This window comes from Neofelis nebulosa, chromosome 9, assembly GCF_028018385.1.
Source record: "Neofelis nebulosa isolate mNeoNeb1 chromosome 9, mNeoNeb1.pri, whole genome shotgun sequence".
In the NCBI taxonomy this organism is placed as follows: Eukaryota; Metazoa; Chordata; class Mammalia; order Carnivora; family Felidae; genus Neofelis; species Neofelis nebulosa.
In genome coordinates, this window is record NC_080790.1 from 111,406,292 (window position 1) to 111,426,370 (window position 20,079).

At 56.9% G+C, this 20,079-nt stretch overlaps 1 protein-coding gene across 1 annotated transcript; it reads left to right on the forward strand.

The window, feature by feature from the left end:
* Nucleotides 1-5,115: 5,115 nt before the first annotated feature.
* On the forward strand, nucleotides 5,116-19,022 carry ADAM33 (ADAM metallopeptidase domain 33). The gene is given in 23 exon segments (XM_058685023.1): nucleotides 5,116-5,331; nucleotides 5,334-5,477; nucleotides 7,653-7,732; nucleotides 10,011-10,087; nucleotides 12,031-12,109; nucleotides 12,298-12,374; nucleotides 12,460-12,649; nucleotides 12,870-12,935; nucleotides 13,017-13,088; nucleotides 13,281-13,447; nucleotides 13,534-13,618; nucleotides 13,717-13,859; nucleotides 14,397-14,574; nucleotides 14,690-14,779; nucleotides 15,017-15,212; nucleotides 15,328-15,436; nucleotides 15,530-15,728; nucleotides 15,832-15,909; nucleotides 15,992-16,100; nucleotides 16,184-16,331; nucleotides 17,642-17,733; nucleotides 17,865-17,987; nucleotides 18,242-19,022. Coding segments are annotated over 22 exon segments (2,568 nt in total). The 5' UTR covers nucleotides 5,116-5,228; the 3' UTR covers nucleotides 17,951-17,987; nucleotides 18,242-19,022.
* Nucleotides 19,023-20,079: the final 1,057 nt, after the last annotated feature.

A 20,079-nucleotide genomic window follows, 5' to 3' on the forward strand; every position in this document is an offset into this window, starting at 1 on the left:
CGATTCTACTCTAGGTGCATTCCTCTCCATGATCACGAGCTCACTCGCTCTTCTTGGAGGCTTGTGTGCCCAGGGCTTTCAGGTTGAATGAGGGTCACAAAGAAGGAATAAGTTGCTCCATGAAGTCAGTGCATGAGAGGAGCCAGTTCTTGGGTGGGCTATTGACTCCCCTCATAGCCTGGTGGCAGACAGTAAGAGGAGCAAAGACCTCCCCTGGAATTTGAGCTGAGAAACATGGAGAGTAGTGGGGAGTTGTCATTGGGCGCTAACAGGTTGGGGAAGAAACTGGAGGCCAGGTAAGCTCCATGTAGCCACAGCTGGAAGCTTCCTGGTCCCAGGTTCTAGTCCTTGTAATGCATGATTGCCAGACTCTTCCTGGGGCCTGTCTGGCATGTCTTCCCAATAAACATCCATCCTGTGACATAACTGGAGTGAGTCTCTTTCTCACAACCCAAACTGCTGCACTGGAACACAAGATCCAAATGTGAATCTCTTTCTGGGAGACTGTCTGACGGAGGGGGCCGGCAAGTGAAAATTACATGACATTTACCACAGGCTACCTTACGCTCAAGCGCTTTGTGCCCTTTCCTGCTCCTTGAGGCTCTGGGCACTGCTCACGCATCCACGTGCGTCCAGATGCCCAGCACCTCACTTGGCATGCAGTAGGTGAACACTTAGTAAGCACTGGTTTTTCTACACTGTTGTCAAGTGAGAGGGTGGAAAATGTGCACTAAATCCAGAGGTGGGACGGAGGGAGAGCAAGCCAAATGCAGCCGGATGTTTTTGGGCTGTCTGGGGAAGAGAGGGTAAGGGGAAGACTGCTTCTGTGCATCTCCAAGGGGATAGGTCCATCTGGGGTTGGAAGGTCCTCAGAGGGGTTAGTTGTCCACCCCAGAGGTCTGAGGCACCTCAAGACTTTAAAAATAAATTTCTGGGGCGCCTGGGTGGCTCAGTCGGTTAAGCGTCCGACTTCGGCTTGGGTCATGATCTCACAGTTCGTGAATTCGAGCCCCGCGTCGGGTTCTGTGCTGACGGCTCAGAGCCTGGAGCCTGTTTCAGATTCTGTGTCTCCCTTTCTCTCTGCCCCACCCCTGCTCATGCTCTGTCTCTCTCTGTCTCAAAAATAAATAAACATTAAAAAAAAATTAAAAAAATAAATAAAAACAAACTTCTAATTCAAGTGTGACCCACATACAGAAAACTGTAAACTTAATGACTTTTCCAAAAAGGTACACACACATGTAAACAGCACCCAGAGCAAGAAACAGACCATTGCCAGCTCCCCAGAGTGTCCCTTCAGCCCCCTCCCACGGGCAACCAACCAGAAGGTAGCTACTGTCCTGATATCTAACACCATAGATTTGATTGGCCTGTTTTCGAACTTTATATAAATGGAGTCCTATAGAATATATGACGACTTCAGAAAACTGTCTGACATTATCTATGACAGCTAAAATACTCTTCCCTATGACCCTGAAATTCCATCCCTGGGCATTTATGCAAAAGGACTAAGGGTTTACATCCACTGTGAGACTTGTACGAGAATGTTTATGGTCACCCTGTTCTGGGTCACTCTTCAGAATGAGTCTTGTTTACAGACGGTGTGTGTCACCCATTACGTGAGCACTTACAAAGATTTAACTCTTACTGGTTCGCCTCCTTCCCTGGATACTCCCCAATGGCCCTGTGGAGAGTGACTCTGGCAAGTCCCTTGGGAAATCATCTTTCCCACAGTCGCACTTCTAGGATCCCTCTTCCTCCACTTTGGTTCAATGGTCCCACCCCCTCCTCTGCGACCTCAAATATAAATAGTGCTCTGAGATTTCAACAGAAAATTCCTCGGATATACTTGGACATAGCTCATCGGGGTTTGGGAGGCATCCACTTTGCAAGGATGACTCCAATCCCCACATGGCTCTTAGGCTACATGCCCACCTTGTTTTATTAGCACTGACTGTGTGCCTTGGCCTGTGCCAGGCACTAAATAAAGACATAGTCCCAGACCCCATGGAGCTCACGATCTGGGGGAGACAGACAAGGAAATGGACAACCACACTGCTGTTTGATATATGATGAAGGGAGAAGTATATGCAGGAGACAGTAACCCAGGCTTTGGGTCAGGAAGAACCCCTTGGCAAGGAGGCACCAAAGCCTAGGTCTGTAGTGGGAATAGAAGCTCACCAGTTCACTGGTTTCTTGCCAGAGAGGAGAGGATCTTGCCTTCTCTCCCTGATGTCCACACTGAAGTCTCCCCTCCGTGTTCAGAGTGTGGCTACTCTGGGAGTCTGCTCTGCAATCCTGGCCCCCAGCTCATTTAGGGCTCAAGCCGCCTCTAAGCCCTGCCAGGCCCTGCCAGGCTGCACACTTGGCGTTGTCCTGTCTCTGTGATCTCTGGGGCTTTCTTAGTTGCCTCTTTCTTCTTCCTCTTCAGGACCCCTTTACCAGGGTTAGGACTGTATCTCCACAATTTCCCCTTTCTCAGGATCTACATTTGTTTTGGAATCTCTAGGTGTGCTCCTGGTTCGAGATGGAAGCCTAGGTCCCTCTGTCCACCCCGATTCTTCCCCAAATCCTCCCTAAGAGAAGCGATAGCAAAAACGGACCCAGGGTATGACAGGATGCCTTGCTTTCTGCTCCCCTGGCTCATCTAACAGGAGGATCAGGGAGTTCTGTGCTGCAAGGGGGCGGGGGGGCTCTGTCGCTGTCAGCACCCGTGGTGACCCTATTTCATCACTCACAGAGGGAGGGCTTGATGCCTCTCCAGCCTGTCCACACTAGAGCTTCCAGTGTGACCAAAGCCATCTAAGTCTATCTTAGGTCTGGTTCCCCAAAATGAGGTTTCAGAGGCAAGCGAAGTAAGGCTGTGCTCCGAGGGGAAACTGGTAAAGGGATGAAGGCAGGAAGCTAAAGATACATGCACATAAATGTCCACAGCAGCATTTTTGGTAAACATCTCAAAACTAGGAACCACCCTAACTAATGTCCAGCAACAGTAGAATCAATGGGGAAAACAGATGTTACATTCACACAATTGGATGCTATTTATCAATGGAAATAGCTGAACTAAAGCCACACACAACAGGCTGAGTACATTTCACAAACTGAAAAATATTTGCGACTCATATTCCAGACAAAAGATTAATACCTCTTGTATATAAAGAGTTCCTTCAAGTTGTTAAGAGAAAGACCCACAGCTCCATACAAACGTGAGCCAAGGATGTGAACAGGCAATTCAGGGTATAGGAAATACAAATGACTCTTAAATGTTTGGACAATTATTTGAGGTCACTGCTAAGAGAAATGCAAATTAAGACTGCACTTTCGAGGCACCTGGGTGTCTCAGTTGGTTAGGCATCTGACTCTTGATTTCAGCTCAGGTCATGATCTCACAGTTCGTGAGTTCGAGCCCTGCATCAGCTCTGCACTGACAGTGTGGAACCTGCTTGGGATTCTCCCTCTCTCCCTCTGCCACTCCCCTGCTTGTGCTCACTCTCTCTCTCTCAAAAATAAATAAATAAATAAATAAATCATAAAAAAGATTCTCTCTTTCTAAAAATAAATGAGAGAGAGAGAGAGAGAGAGGGAGAGAGAGACTGCACTTTCACCTTCAGACAAGCAAATATCACAGTCTGAGAACTGTGTTGGTAAGGCTGTGGGCAAAGGAACACTCTAGATATTGCTGGTGCAACCGTAAAATGGCCCAAGGAATCCCACTTGTAGGAAATCATCTCACAAATTAGTGTGTATATAAAAGTATCCATCACAGCATGGTTCGTAACAGCAGAAGGGCTGGAAACCATTTGTATGCTCAAGACGGGACTATACAAGTAAGTGGTAACGTTCAACTACAAAAATGAGGACTCCGCACACCCACTTGAATAGCTAAAATTCAAAAGATTGACAACACTAAATGCTGGTGTGGCTGTAGGGGCACTGAAACTCTCATACACTGCTGGTGGGGATGCAAAATGGTACAGTCACTTTAGGAAATCGTTTTTTGTTGTTGTTGTTTTTTAACTTAAATATGCCCTTGCCATATGACTCTGCATTTCTACTTCTGGGTCATCACAGATGAGAAATGAGAAATGAAAACATATGTCCACACAAAGACTTCACAGCGATTTTGTAGCAGCTGTGTTTAGAAGAGTCTCGCACTGGAGCAGGAGAACCCACATGCCTAACTGGAGAACACGGAGCCACCGCGCTTCCCTCGACCGTGGAACACACTTGGCACCTACCAAAGACAAATTACTGATCACGAAGCAATGTAAACGAATTTCAAAAACATAGAGGGAAGGAAGCCAGACACAGAAGAGCACATGCTTTAGGATAACATTTATATGACGTTCTGGAAGAGGCGAAACTAATCTGTAGGCTCAAAGCCTATCCCTGGCTGCCTGGGGATGGGAGAGGGAGAGAGTGACTGGGCAGAGGCACAGGGGAACTCTTGGGGGGGAGGGGGCGATGGAAACTGAAGCTGGAACTCTTCCTAACCGAACCGCTGCATTTACTACTCCGAATTTACTACTCAGCACGCAAATCTTCAAAAGAAGAAACGGATGTTACCAAAGCCAAAAGGAACCCCCCACGTCTGGACCTCCGTGGCTTTGTGCAACTGTTCCCTCTGGCCACTACCAGGGACAAGGGCTGCCCCGGCCCTCAGCCGCGAGCCTGTCGGCCGCCTCGCCTTTGCGGGGGCATTAAGTCCCCGGGACTGCGGCTGGACCACCGCGGCGCGCCGCGGGGACAGGGGCTGGCGGCCACCGCGATGCAGAGGCAGGCGAGCTCCGAGCCGGTCCAGCCGAGCTCCACACCTGCCAGTCGCGGTCTCCCGGCCTCCTTTCTCCTAGGGGCACTTCCGCGGGATTCTGGCCAGGGCGCGTCTGGGCAGGACTGGTGGCCAGGCGGGGACAGAGGTCCGCCCCAGGAGACCCCAGAGGGGGGCGCTCCCTGCGCAGACCCAAGGGGCAACAGGTGGCCCCCAGCCCTGGTCTCTCTCCCCCCACCCCAAAGGTCCTCAAAGGCCCTTCCGAGGGGCCCCGCCCCATCCCCACTCCACCCCGCTCCGCCCCCGCGAGGAGAGGGCGCAGAGACCCACCCCCGCTGGTTGGCGCGGGAAGGTCCCCCGTGGGGCCGCACGGATTCCGCCGGCCCTGCTCCCGCCCTTAGACGGCGGCTCCGGCTCCCCGAGGGCGCACGAGGTCCGGCCCGCTGCCAGGGTGCGGCGGATGGGCTTCGGGGCTCCGTGCGGGGTGGCGCGGAAGGGTCGGGAGGCGGAGGGCCGGCCGCTCTGGCCGTGGGTCGGCCCGGATCCAGCCGGGGCGGAGCCGGGAGCCGCAGCGTGGACACCGAGGCACTCACAGCTATGGGCCGGGGGTCTCTGAGAGCTCGAGGGTCGCAGGCGTCGCTGCTGCTGCTGCTGCTGCTGCTGCTACTGTGGCTACCTTTGCAGGTGTCGGGGACCGAGGCGTTTCAAGGTGAGTGGGATGTGCCCGGCGGGGCAGGCCAGGTCACTGTCAGGGGATGGAGGGCCTGAACTGCCCTCCCCCCACCCACGGTGGCCAGGAGAACAGGGCTTGCCCAGGCTTTGGCACCGTTGGACCTGCCCAGGGACTGTCTGCTGTACTTGGGCTGGCTTGGAGTCCAGACTGACACAGTGCCAATGGCAAAGCAGTGGTGGTGATGGTTGGAGGGGGTGGGGGGCGTCTCCTCTAAGCAGCTGCCCAAGTCCCCAGACCCCTCTTCTAGGATTCTCTGCTCTGACTACCCCCAGACCCCACCCACCAGTGTGGACTTTTTCCTGCACCTCCATCCCTTAAGGCCAGCCCACTGTTCCCCAGAGTCCCTGCTGTGTTCTCTGACTAGGGGGCCAGCTGTGGCCTCCACAGTCAGTCTGGCCCCCATGCTCACCCCACACCCCAGGGCCTTGGGGCAGTGTGTGTGTGTGTGTGTGTGTGTGTGTGTGTGTGTGTGTTGTTGATATTGTCGCCTTGTTTGGTGAGATAACGAAGGGTGCTCCGGACAGGCTGGACCCTGGGAAGTAACCTCAGCAACCCCGGTGGGTAGGAGAATTGGCGGGGTCCTGGATGTGAAGTGCCCCGCCACCTGCCTGGGAGGACACCAGGGGGGAGGCAGGAAGGGCTGGGCTGGGCTGGGCTGGGTGGCCTGGGAGTGCTGGGTTCCAGAGCACTGTGGGGAGCACCTGTAGGGATGGGGTCCTCTTCTGTTCTGGGGCCAGGAGGGGGCGGATGATAGCCCTTATGCCTTTGAGGATGGCTGCTCCCTCCTCCTCAGCATGGGGTCAGGAGAGGGTGATAGGACCCCTGGGAGGAATGGAGAGGGGCTTCGTGCTCCCCGACACCACACTGGCTCCCCCGTTCAGCTCCCGCCCTAATCCTCCTCACCACAGCTCTGTCTGCGCCTCCCTCTCCCTCCTCACAAAGGCACACCCTCCCCTCTGTACTGAGGAGGCTTAGGGCCAGCAAGAAGTACTTTTCCACACCCAGTTAAGTCCTCTCTGGGCTGGGAGACACCCCTTCCCTACCCTGCTTACCCCTCCTCCCAGAAGCCCTCAGATCCCTCCCCACCCCCCTCCCCGCCGCCCCGCCCTGCCCAACCATGGCAGCCCACTCATCCAATCAGGGAGGGCTTCCTGGGGGAAGGGGATTCCTAGAACTGCTGCTATTCCAGGTCTTTGATGCTGGGGTCTGGGGGAGAAGATGGAGGAGGAGAAAGGACTTGGGGTGGCCTGGCAAGAGCTGAGCCACTTCCACCGTCTGCCATCTCAGCGTGGGGTTGGGGCAGGCTGGGTGCTGGGGAACTGTCAGTCCTGGGAGCTGGGCTTGCCTCCCCAGGGATTGTGTCAGAGGGCAGGGAGGGCTGCCTACAGGCTCTGGGCTGCCTGGGGCCTGGCTCTGCTGGGCAGCTGGGCGGGGGTAGTGAGGGTTGCTGGAACCCACTGTGGGGTGGGGGGCTGGGAGCATTCCAGGGGAGCATTCCAGAGCCTTCTGAGTAATGCTTGGCTCTGGTATTCCTCCAGGGCCCCCTTAAAGCGCACCCGGCCTGGGAGCACTCAGGCTCTCTCCCCCCGGGTCCTCCCCACCTCCAAGATCCAAGAAAGGGGGTTCCAAGCTAGGGTCCCTGGAAGTCCTGCTTCCAGCATGAAGCCCCCAAGGGAGCTGTCTGGGCAAGGTGGGCCGCCCAAGACATCTGGCTGTTGTTTTTCTCAGATGGTGGAGGAGACACAGTCACCCTCTCTTCACAGATCTCTCACTCCAAAGGCATCTGCTGCCCAGGCTAAAAATACCCGAGGCTGCCTCCCTCTTCCTTCTCCTCTGCACGGGGGGCTTGGTCTCTTGTGATCTCTGACCCCCAAGCCTCCCCCAGGTCAGTGGGGCCTCTGGCTTCCCCAGTTGAGCTATCCTTCCCAGGCTCCTCTGTCTCTGTTCTGCCACCTCCCTGGTGGCTCCTCAGTTCCAAGGATGCCCGAGGAGCAGGAGCGGCCACCCTCCTCCAGGCTACACCTCTGAATAATGAAGGTGGAGTCTCCTGTTCCTCTTTGCTGATGTCCTGTCACCTCATCCCTCTGTCGTCCCCTACTCCTCTATGTTCCTCAGGCTTCCCCCTCAGCTTTTACTCTGTCTTCACCCCAGGAGACAACCCTGGAGAGCCAGTCACCCTGCACTGGGTCCTGGATGGACGACCCCGGCGCACGGTCACCCTGGAGGAGCCGGTCAGTGCCAGGTCGTCCTTCCCTTTGCGGGGGGCCCGGGGTCTCCCAGCCCCTTTCCCCGTCTTCAAAGTTTAGCGTGGCAGTTTGGCTGGGGTCTTTTAGGCCCCTTTCCGGAGGTTTGGCAGGTGGGGGTGGGGAGACACATGAGATCACAAGAGCCTGCACGCATGGAAGTCATTTTCAGGCTTCCTGCCCCACCGTCCTCTTCTCCCTTCCTCCCAGAATTATCCAGGGGAATTATCCTCCCCACCAGGCAGAGATAGGGCCAGAATTTGTGAGCCCTGAAACTTTTCAGGGACCTCTTTATGCAAACACCAAAATATCTTCCTTTTGCAAAGTTTACCAGAACGTGTTACCCTGTGGACACATTGCTGTCTCCTCCAGTAACACTTCAGCCTCCCTGGCTCGTGCAGAATCCACTTCTGGCCAGGGGGCACTGGTCACCCTCCTAGGGCAGGCCCGCCTGATTTTGCTTCTCCAGGATGCTCTGCCCCACTTGCTGCCAACACCCACCCATCACACACTTCCAGAATAACCATGCTCCCGTCTGTATGTGCTTTGCTACAAATCAGGAGGCCAGTGCCCTTAGAATCTCCATATCACAGAGGGGCAAAATGAAGCCCAGAGAGGTTGGAGAAAGTACCCAAGGTCACACAGCTCTTTAGCCCAGAAGCCTGAGATCCACTAAGGTCTGAAAGACTTCTAACCATTGGCCAATGTCCCCCAATTTTAGAGAGCCCTCTTCATCCTGAATTTTCAGGTAAAAGGCGACAAACCACTGTCCAAGCCAGCAAGGAAGGCAGTAGAGCACTGTCGTGAAGGCTGGAAGGCCCCCATAGGCCCAGGAGCTTTTAACCTAGGGCCCTACTGGGTCCCCCAGACCCTCAGGGGCCCCCATTCAAGCATGGTGCTGAGCCGGGCTTTGAGTTAGTTGTCCTGGACATCACTGGCAGAGAGCAAGGCTGGGCACATGCTGGGCACCTCCCTCCCAGTCCAGCCTAGGCTGTGGCAAGGAAGGGCATCTCAGAGGGCCTTGCTTTCCCCTGCCTCCCCCCCTCCCCGCCCCCCCCCCCCCCCCCCCACCGCCGGGAAGCCTGCCAAGCTGAGGCCAGCAGACAGAGATGAGGCAGGGAATCCTGTCCAAGAGGCAGGAAATACCCACATTTCAGGTTAGGGATGCGGTGTGTAGTGAGGAGCAGGGTCACCAGGAGGGCAAGAAGCAAGGAAAAACAGCAGAAGGACAGAGAGAAGGGAGCCCAGGGTGGGGGTGAGGTAGGAGGAGGCTTTCCATCTGGGGCTGCTGCCTGCGCTGGGTACAAACCTTTCTCCAATAAAGTAAGTGACATTCCAGCCATGTGAGCTCATGCTTGGGGCCTTGGGGTGAGGGGCTCTTGGCTGGGGTTGCGGGGTTGTCTGCCTCCCACCTGCAGAGAAAGGGCCCCCACAAGAATCTGAGCCCCTTGGCCCGGGGCCCAGCCCAGTGCATGGTGCAGGGAAGGGTGAGGGCCAGCATTCCAAAGACACAGCAGCTCTCCAGGATGCTCCTGGGCTGGTTCCAACTCTGGGCCCCCAGCCAGGCAGAGTGGACAAGGCAGGGGGGCCGGCAGATGGGGTATTTCCACAGGGTGGGAGAGGCAAACAGGCTAGCGAGAAGGAGAGGCTGCGGGCTGGCCCAGGCCAGCCCCCGTGACATCTAGCTGAGATGTTTTTTCTCTTGGCCTGAGGTAGGGGGTCAGGGTTTACTTTATGGTCTCAGCAAAGCAGGTGTGGGGCAGGCCTTCGGAAGGCTAGGGGAATTTTCAGTTTGTCAGAATTGAAGGAGGAGGGATAAAGTCTGAATTCTACAGGGAGTGGGGAGCAGCAAGAAATGAGGCTGTAAGGAGGCCTGAGCCTGGCTACCTAATGCTCCCCCAGCCAATGTCTTCAGGACCCCATTGTCCTCCCCACTTCGAGGAAGCCTTCCGGCTGTGACAAAGGAGGGAGGGCCAGAGGAAGAGTCCAGTAGCCTTGGGCAAGTCAGGGTACCTTCCTGGGACCCCTCGTTTCATCCCTCTGGAGGATGAGGTGTGCCCCTAGCAGGCTATGTCCAATGGCTGTTGTCAGAACCAAAACCGTCCCGAGTTTGGGAACATATTTGCCCGCATCTTCTCACCCCCACATCCATCCACACCTACCATGACCAGTGGGGAGCCTGCTGCCCCCTGCCCCCTGTGCTCTCCTTCGCCAGCCAGCTCCACATCCCACCTGCTCCCTCAGCCCTACTCTCCTTCTTGACCAGGTCTCAAAGCTAGACATGGGGCTGGTGGCCTTGGAGGCTGAAGGGCAGCAGCTCCTGCTCGAGCTGGAGAAGAACCAGTGAGTACCAGGCAGGGGAGGGGGCCGGGAGCCGAGAGCAGCTCCCGCTCTCTGGAGGGGATCAGTGCTGGGGGCAGGGATGGAGGGGAACCCCTAAGGCAGGCTGGATGGGGCGAGGGCTCCAGAGGAAGAGGTACAGGAATTGTCCTGCCAGCCCATGACTGGCTCCCTCAAGGCTGAAGTAGACTGCTAAGCCTGGGTCAGCCCTACTGTGGGGCACATCCTTCATTCCAGCCCCAGGATTATCTCGCTAGCTTCCTGCCAGAAATGAATGAGCATCACCTAGTGGGTGCTCACAGGGTGTGCTGAGTCCAAAGAGAATCCAAAATGGATTCCAAAGATGGGCAGGTGCTCGGGGCTGAGGTGAGGTGTGGCCTTTGTAGGTCAAGACTCCTTCAGGAGGCAGGGATTTGTCTGGCCTGCATGGAGGGTCTCCATCTACAGGGAAGGGAGCAGTGGGAAATGAATTTGGGGAGTCCCGGTAAAGCCAGATCACAGAGGCCTTTTTTTTTTTTTTTAAATTAGAGTGAGAGCAAGAGCGCGCGAGCGAGAGAGAGAGAGAGAGAGGGAGAGAGAGAGAGAGAGAGGGAGAGAGAGAGAGAGAGATAAAGCAGGGAAGAGGGGCAGAGGGAGCAGGAGGGAGAGAATCTCAAGCAAGCTCCATGCTCAGTGTGGAGCCCAGTGTGGGGCTGGATTCCACGACCCTGGGATCACAACCTGAGGTGAAATCAAGACTCAGAAGCTCAACCAACTGAGCCCCGCAGGCAGCCCCACAGAGGCCATTGTAAGGCTGAGTGTCTTTGCAAAGCCAAAGATTCTGAGCTGGTGAATGAGTAGGCAGTGTGGGGCTGGGGGGGGTGGGTGTCCATGATGGAGCGTGGGATCTGGAAACCATCCAGATGGAATTATCAACAGCCATCATTTGTCGAGGGCTCGCTTCATTGAAGACACTGTTCCAAGCACTCTACACATGTTGGCTTCTCCCCCATGGAGCCAGATGGATAGTTCCACCACACAGAACCATAGTTCCTCTGAGGTTCAACGTCCCCACACATGAGAGGGGGTGACCACAGCACCTACTCTTTGGGTTGAGTCTGTGCGTGGAGTCAGGGAGGGCAAAGCTGGAGAAGGTGGAGGAAAGACTAGGAGGTGGAGAAGCAGGCGCCACAGGTCTTTGGAGTGGTCTGGCAGTAAAGAGGTCAAGGCGAGGTGGGGATGGAGAATTTACTTTACGGAAGAGACATTAGCTCACAGTTGATCCACCTTGGTGGGAAGGACCCCGGAAAGATGGAGAAGGAAGGTGAGATCGTTAATGGAGCGGGGTCTGAAGAAGATGGGGATGGGGCTCCCTGCCCAGGTGGGCAGGCAGGAGCAGCTGTGGACAGGTGGGGATTCTCTTTTCTCTGGAAGCATGGGGTGAGCATCACTGAAGGACAGCTGGGGAGAAACGTGGGGTCTGGGGGCCAGAGAACAGAGGCCTGACAAGGCTGGGCATCGGGCAGGGCCACCCAGGGAGTTTACTGCCCTTCCTTGGCTCCAGGCCCCACCTCCTCATCAATGTCTCTTGAATCCTCCCTCCTGCCCCTCCCCAAACCTGTGGAAGGAGCTGCCCACCATAGACTCCACAGGGACCACAAACTGTTTCTCCATTCCTGCTCCTCCCTGCTGCTTCCCACACACCCACTTCCCACACCTCAGCCCTCACCAAGGCTCCTTCCTGCACCCCCCCCCCCCACCTTTCTTCCTCCAGCCCAAGGTTTTTCTGAGCTGAGCAGCACACAGTCACTCCTGTCCCTTCCTTCAGATACATTTGGGTGCTTCTCCAGGGCTAGCCCTATGCCTCACTCATGGAGCTGCTCAATTAGCATTCAGGGAGGAAGGCTGGAGGGCATCCTGGAGGAGGCCTGGCTGAATTAGGTGACCCTTATAACACCCCCTCCCAGCAGGCTGCTGGCCCCGGGATACACAGAAACCCACTATACCCCAGATGGGCAGCCAGTGGTGCTGGTCCCCGACCACACGGTGAGATACTTCCATGGGCTCTGAGGACAGGGTAAGGGATGCTGGGGGGTGCACTCCCTGAGGACCTCTCCACCATTCCTTTCCCATTCGCCGCCTCTTTTTAAAGAGAGGCTGGAGCCAGCCCCCCCCCCCAGCCCCTCCCAGTTCAGCACCGGCTGAGATTTGGGGCTGGGTCCCTTGCTCTCCAGGACCACTGCCATTACCATGGACGTGTGAGGGGCTTCCCTGACTCCTGGGTAGTCTTCAGCACCTGCTCTGGGATGAGGTGAGGAGTTCTGGGGGAGGGGGCTGGGCCTGGGACTGGGGAAGGAGTCCCCTCACACCCTCCTCTGCACTCTTCCGAACTCTAGGGGCCTGATCACACTGGGCAGCAATGTCAGTTATTATGTGCATCCACGGTCAGCTGGAGACTCCGAGGACTTCATCACTCACAAGATGTTCCCAACCAGGCAGCTGCTCAGCTGGAAAGGGGCCTGCGGCCACAGGGATGCCAGGAGCAAAGGGGACATGGCCAGCCTTTCTCGTGCCACTCAGATCAAGGTCAGGGACACAGAGAGGGGTGAAAGTGGAAATGGAGTATCCATAGCCCTGAAAATCGGAAAAGACAGGAATACACAGCCCGAGTTCAGGGCCTCCTGTCCTGATATTTTTATTTGGAGGCTGAAGAAACAAGTTCCAGCAATTTTTAAAGTTAACTTTGTGCTTCCTGGGAATTGGGGTTGGCAGCCTGCCACTCAGGGTCACCATTGCCTCTTCCCAGGAGAGGAGGGAGGTCCGCAGGAGCCCGAGGTTCTTGGAGCTGTACATAGTGGCTGACCACACACTGGTGAGCAGAGGCCCCAGGGGGGTGGTGGGGTGGGATGGGGCCAGCTCAGCCTGCCAGGAACTCTTCTGTATGTCTTTCCAGTTCTTGACCCAGCACAGGAACTTGAACCACACCAAACAGCGACTCCTGGAGGTGGCCAACTACGTAGACCAGGTTGGGGTTGGCGGGAAGAGTCCTAATGGGGGTGACTGAGACATGGGCTGGCAAGTCCTGGCAGGAGGTGGCAGGGTTGGAGAGGAGCACAGAGTATGGAGCAGAGAGGAGAGGGCGCCCCTCCCCTCCCCGGGAAGAGCACAGGCACTGTGGCACATCTTGCCCCCCAGCTCAGCCTGGTCCCGTCCACAGATTCTCAGGACTCTGGATATTCAGGTGGCACTGACTGGCCTGGAAGTGTGGACAGAGCAAGACCGGAGCCGTATCACGTCAGATGCGAACGCCACGCTCTGGGCCTTCCTGCAGTGGCGCCGAGGGCTGTGGGCACGGTGGCCACACGACTCCACGCAGCTGCTCACGTGGGTCCCTCCTACGCCCACGTGGGTCCCCGTCTGGGCAGCCCAGAATCCTGGCCCCACCGGGTCACGCTGCGTTCTGCCTTCAGGGGCCGCGCCTTCCAGGGCGCCACTGTGGGCCTGGCGCCCATCGAGGGCATGTGTCGCGCTGAGAGTTCGGGAGGCGTGAGCACGGTGAGCTCCACCCGGGACAGGAGGGGGTGGAGAGGGACAGGGTAGGAGGCATCCCCGCAGCCCCCAGTGACGCAGTGACCGTCCCTACGCCCTCCCAGGATCACTCAGAGCTTCCCATTGGCGCAGCAGCCACCATGGCCCACGAGATAGGTCACAGCCTTGGCCTCAGCCACGACCCTGACGGCTGCTGCGTGGAGGCGGCGGCTGAGCAAGGCGGCTGCGTCATGGCCGCGGCCACCGGGTACAGACGCCGAGGTCGGGGGCGGGGAGGCGGCAGGAGTTCCGGGGGAGGCTCCGCTAGACCAGGGGACCTTCCTCAGCTGCCTTTCTTTGGGAGAAATGGTTATCCATCGATTTCCTCTTCCGTAAAATAGAGATAGTGGTCATAGCACCCACCCCGAGACTTATTTATGAGGCTTAAAGGGAGGAAACGCAGAAGTGAATTCTCAAAAGTATGGAGCTTTTCAGAACATCCTAGCAAGGATTCTCCAACCCCGGGAGTAACGGCGCTAGGTCGCGATTTGACCTTGAGTGCCGGGCTGCCTGGTCCTGGCGTGACACCCTCCCGTCTCGGGCTCGCCGTGTGACTATGTACAGTTTACTTGCCCTCTTTGGCCTCAGCGTGTGGAGGATCCCGGCTGCCTGTTGCTTAGGCGGTTTCTGCGCATCCAGGGGCTGTGTGGCCAAGCACAGGGAGTAGTGGCGGGAGGGGGTCGGAGACAAGCAGGGGATTGAGGGGGGCGGTCCCCGCACGCCCGACGTCGTTCCCCTCCTGTAGGCACCCGTTCCCACGCGTATTCAGCCCCTGCAGCCGGCGCCAGCTGCGCGCCTTCTTCCGCAAGGGGGGCGGTGCGTGTCTTTCCAACGCGCCGGACTCCAGGGTCCTCGTGCCTCGGGCGCGCTGCGGGAACGGCCTCGTGGAGGACGGCGAGGAGTGTGACTGCGGCTCCAGCCAGGTCAGGTCCGCGCTCCCGGTCCCCGGGGGCCGAGGCTGGCGCCCCGCTCGCCCCCTCCCCCGGGGTCTGGGTCGCTGCGCCCTCATCTGGTCCTACACCCTCTCTCCGGCTCCAGGAGTGCCCGGACGCCTGCTGCCTCGCCCACAACTGCTCGCTGCGTGCGGGAGCCCAGTGCACACGCGGGGACTGCTGCGCGCGCTGCCTGGTGAGGGCGTGGGGGGGGCTCGAGGTGAGGGTTAGGGGGCGCTCGGGAGCCGGCTGTTGGTCTTGGCTGATTGGCGCCCTCTGGTGCCCCTGCTGGTGCTGGCTCTGCTCTGCGCGCGGGCCCGCCTGGCCTCACCTGGCCCTCCAGCCTCTGAGCCTCTGTATCAGCGTGGATCTCTCAATGTCCATTGTCTCGCTGTCCCTCGGCCGCCCTCCCTCCACCTGGTCCCCTGCGTAGCTGAAGCCGGCTGGCGTGCTGTGCCGCCGAGCTGCTGGCGACTGTGACCTCCCAGAGTTCTGCACGGGCACCTCCCCCTACTGCCCCCCGGACACTTTCCTACTAGACGGCTCTTCCTGCGCCAGCGGCCGGGGCTACTGCCGGGATGGCGCGTGTCCTACACTGGAGCAGCAGTGCCAGCAGCTCTGGGGGCCTGGTGAGACTACCCGAGTACCGCTGGCCCCATCCTCGGGAATGCACCGTTTTCTACACAGGGGAAGATAGGGGGGTGGGGGTACTGAAGCCAGTGCGGTCCGCCCATGCTTCCTCAGGCTCCAGCCCAGCCCCGGAGGCCTGTTTCCAGACTGTGAACTCAGCAGGAGACGCCCACGGAAACTGTGGCCAGGACCGCAAGGGTGGCTTCATACCTTGTGCGCAGAGGTGGGGAGTGGGGCGGAGTTAGGGGAAGCGGGTGGTGCACTGGGGCAAGAAGGACGCTCTGGCCATGCGGTCACCCTCCACTTTCGTCCCTAGGGATGCACAGTGTGGGAAGCTGCAGTGCCTGGGTGGGGAGCAGCGCCCACTGGCACCACACACGGTACCGGTGGACTCCACGGTTGGACTAGGCAGCAGCGAGGTGACCTGCAGGGGAGTCTTCCTGCTGCCTGGTGTCCAGCTAGACCTGTATGACGTGGGCCTGGTAGAGCCAGGCACCCAGTGTGGCCCTAGAATGGTGAGCCCTGTGAGCCCTGCACACCAAACCCTTCCCTAATGCTTGAGTCCTGTAGGCCAAAACGTCACTCCCCCTCACTGCCTGGTGCACACACCACCCATAGGTGTGCCAGGATGGGAGCTGCCAAAACACTACCTTCTGGGAGCTGGAGCGATGCCTGACAGCCTGCCATGGCCATGGAGTGAGTGGCCAGAAAGGTGACGAGGGGGTGGCCTTGGACTTCCTGATCCCACGGGGCCCTCCTTCTCTCTTCCCCTCTGTAGGTTTGCAACAGTAACCATAACTGCCACTGTGCTCCGGGCTGGGCTCCGCCGTCCTGCAACAAGCCAGGGTTTGGTGGCAGTGTGGACAGCGGTCCTATACAGCCTGAAAGTGTGTCCAAGGAGGGAGGGGGTGTGGGGAGGGGCTGAGGCAGGGCACGTGCTGAGGACGCAGCCTTACCCTGTTGTCCACAGACCACAAGGCCTTCCTGCTGGTGGTGATCCTTAGCTTTCTGCTGCCTCTGCTCCCCGGGGCCAGTCTGGCCTGGTGCTGCTACCGACAGCCGGGATCCCATCTCCAGCAATGCCTCTGCGGCTCAAGGAGGGGTCCTGCATGCACTGGGTAGGCTATGAGCCCACTCCTGTGGTTGCTGCTCTGCAGAACTCTGCTGGACCTGGGGGAGCTGGGGTGGGGTCCTTAGACCTTCCCCCCAGGAGCAGAGAGATAGGCAGAAGCAAGTGGGAAGAAGCCCTGAGCAGGAGGCCACAATGGCCTCCCGTTGGAGCCGATGATGTGGACCCCTGTGGGGCCCTCTTCCCCTCCCCGTTAATGTGGTTCAGCCCCCCCCACCCCGTTGTGTTTCTCCCACCAGGGGGCTGCCTCATCCTAGACTGCCATTGTTCTGCCAGCTAAGAATGCAGTTCTCGCTCCACTGTGCCCTTCCAGACCTTCCTAGCCTCTCATGAGTTGTCAGCCCCCTTTCCCACTTCCTCTGCCTAAATCTTTTCTGTACACCTTTAAAGTCCCCCGATGCTGGACCCAGCACACCCTTTTTACTCCTTACTGCTGGTTAGTTTTGGCACTGGCTGCCCTTGTGCCAAGGGCCTGTCCCTAACCCAGTTCTCCATGACCTGGGAGGAGAATCACATAGTACCTAAGCATGGTTGACCTAGGGCTGGCCCCTTCAGTGGGGTGCTGGGCAAGGGAGGCACCCCATGGCACATCTGACACTCCTTGGACTTGGGAGTGCTTTGGGCAAGCTGCCAGAAGGGGCAGGGTTTGGGCTAGAGATTGGGGCAGAGGGCATCCCAGACAGGGGCAGGGCACCAGCCAGGTCCTAGGTTCCGAGATGGGTTTTGACACAATGAACAGTGATTGCGGGTCAATGGGGGAGGAGCAAGGTGGTCAGAGTTTGGTGTGTCAGCATAAGGGGGTCTAGAGACGGGGCAGGGTGGGGGACAATTGCATATCAGCACTAAAGCAGAATCTTGTGGACGACGGAGACTGTTTCAGAGAGATAGCAAAGGAAGTGGCAAGGCGCTGGGCAATGAATGGGGCATGAGCAGCCAAGCATGGCTTGGAGGCATTGAGGGCAGCAGGGCTACCCAGTGACAAGGGGCGCAGGCATGGCTGCTCCTGGGGGAGGAAGTCCACCCCGCTTTGGAACCTGAGTGATGCCAATATCTGGGTGGTGCCAGGGTGCTGGGGTGATGGCAGAGCTTGGGAGAAATGTCAGGGCTAGAGAGAAGTGCCGGTGGTTCTGGGAAGGCAGGAGCCTGGGCCCAGGGGCCTCTCTCAGGAGGGAGCAGGAAGGGACCTGGAGGGAGTGACATGGAGCAGAAGGGTAGAGAATCATTCAAGCAGAACTCAGGCTGTGCGCACCTGCTCAGGACCACTGTTCTGACCTCCTGCCCTATTATCCCACTGCTTAGGCCCAAAGATGGCCTACACCGGGACCCTCCCCCTAGGAGCGTTCACAGCATGGAGTCAGGCCCAGCAGCCACTGAAGAGCCCGGACTCTGGGGTGAGTGAAGCATGGTAAGAGATGGGGAGGGAGGTGAGGATGGGCTCTTGCCTTCTGCCTCCTTCTAGAGCCCCCCCCCCCTCCATTTATTTCCCAGTTACCTTGAGGCCCCTGTCCCCACCCTGCTCCAGAGACTTCTGCCTGTGGTCACAACATTTGTCCTCCACCCATTGCTCCAGACCTTAAGAACTCTGCCAGAGCCCAAGAGCCACCTTGAGAAGCCTCTGTCCTGTTGCCTTGCCTGCAACCCCAAGGTAGGTAGAGACCCTCCCCACCTCACCCACCCATCTCTGTTGTCCCTCATCTGCCCTCCCCTACTGAGGTTTTTGAGCGTTATTATGCAAAGGAGATGTGACCTTGTGGAAAAGCTACTGTCATGGAGACCAGAAGCTGGCAGTCCCTAGGGTGGGAGAGAGAGAAGTTGTATCTCTTTCTGGGTCATCGGTCCTCACTGAGGGAGCAAAAGGGATCCCAGCCCTCAGGGGTGACCTCTCCTCTTCATTTGCAGCAGGTCGAGTCTAGAAGCCAAGATCCTGTCTCTGGTGAGAGAGGGGCTCCTGAGATGAGGATACTTACAGACAGGCGACTGCTGACAGCCACCACAAGAACTTGGTCTCCCAGGGGCAGAGCCAGTGAATCCCACTTCCTGCACTTTTGCAGCCTGCAAGTTTCTTCCCTGAGTCGAGCTCTGCCCCACCCACTTCAGGACCCCGGAGCCTTATCAGAAGATGCCCAATGCTGCCCCATTCCCTATGGCTGGGGGGATCCTGGTAGGGTATATATTCCAGCCCAAGAATCTATCAGTCCAAGGAGCAAAGGTCATGTAGTCACTGACGTCCTGTCACCAGGGGAGGCTGGGTCATTCTGGGCATTGGGAGAGGTCTCTATCCAGGGAACTTGGGTGTCTCTGCATATGTATTTTACCTAGACACAGCTCTGCAGAATCCAGTGACTGCTGGGCCAGAAGCCTGGGCTCCAGGGGCCCTACATTTCAGATTGAGTCTAGTTCCCTGGAGCTTGGCTCTTGCAAAAACAAAACAAAACAAACAATCCACAAAATCCTTGGGATCATCCTCCCTCCCTTTTCCTGCCATGTCCTCCAGATGCTTCCTCAGCCTCACCTCTGTTATTGGTCCTCCACCTGAGGTTTTGGAGGAGTGTGGTTCTGCTGTAGCCCTCTCACTTTGGACATTACTCAGCCTTCCCTCCATTCCATGGGAGGGGACAGTGGGAGCTGTTTTAAAAAGGATACCAAAGTAGAAGTCAGAAGAAAGATATGCTGACCTCAAGCTTCTGTGAGTCTTTTCTGTATGTAAATTCATCCCCATTGGGGCTCCCTGAGGGTCCCAAGGGGTGGTGGCTGGTGGGTGGAGCCTCAGATGGCAGCTGTGGCCCCAGATGTACCTGGGCATAGGACAGTGTTGCCTAGCTTGAATGATCCCTTTGCCCTGTCTATTCTGCCTCCCTTGGAAGTTCTCAGAAGTCACTTATTCTCTCCCCATTCTTCATGAAAGAATTGCTGAGTGATCTTCTGTATCAGCCAGCTGTTGCTGCATAACAAAACCACCCCCAAACACAGTAGCTTAAAATAACCAATTCTGTGAATTGGTAAATTAGGTTAAACTCAGCTGGTAGTTCATTTGGGCTCATATGTTTGCAGTCAACTTCTGGCCAGTTGGGCAATTCTGCCTCTGGGTTTGGCTACCTATTGCATAGAGTGATGAGGACGAATAGACTATGTACCCATAGCTTGTTCACGTGACAGCTAAGGAGGGTTCTAAAGAGCAGGACCAGGATTAGGGTAAGGCAAGTGATGCACTTACCTTGAGCACACACAAAAAAGGCAATCAAGATAAATAAGATCTTAATGCAATATTTTAAAGGATCAAAATTAAAACCAAATATCAATGATGAACAAAATATCAAAATTTTAACTGAACATCAGATCAGAAACAGTGTCATGCCAAGTCATGTTGGAACCTGAGGCAGAAGGAAAAATTCATAGTAGTGATCCTGTCTCATCCTAGCCCCAGCCCTGTCAGAAAGTAAGTGGAAGCTTGTGAGGCCTCTGGAAGATTCTATGACTGGCACATTTTACTTCCATAACATCCTATTGGCCCAAGCAAGTCACAGGGCCGGCCCAGGTTCCAGGGGTGGGGAGAGTAACTCTACCTCTTGCTGGCAGAGCAGCAGGATGCTGCTTCAGAGGGCATGAAGACTTGGGGAATTTTCGCAACCAACCACTCCTTGCATTGGCAGCAGAGAAGAGGCAGCCCCAGAGGTTGAATGAGATGGTTTTCTAAAGCTGCCGTCTGTCTGAATTGTACCCATGGGATTCTGATTTAT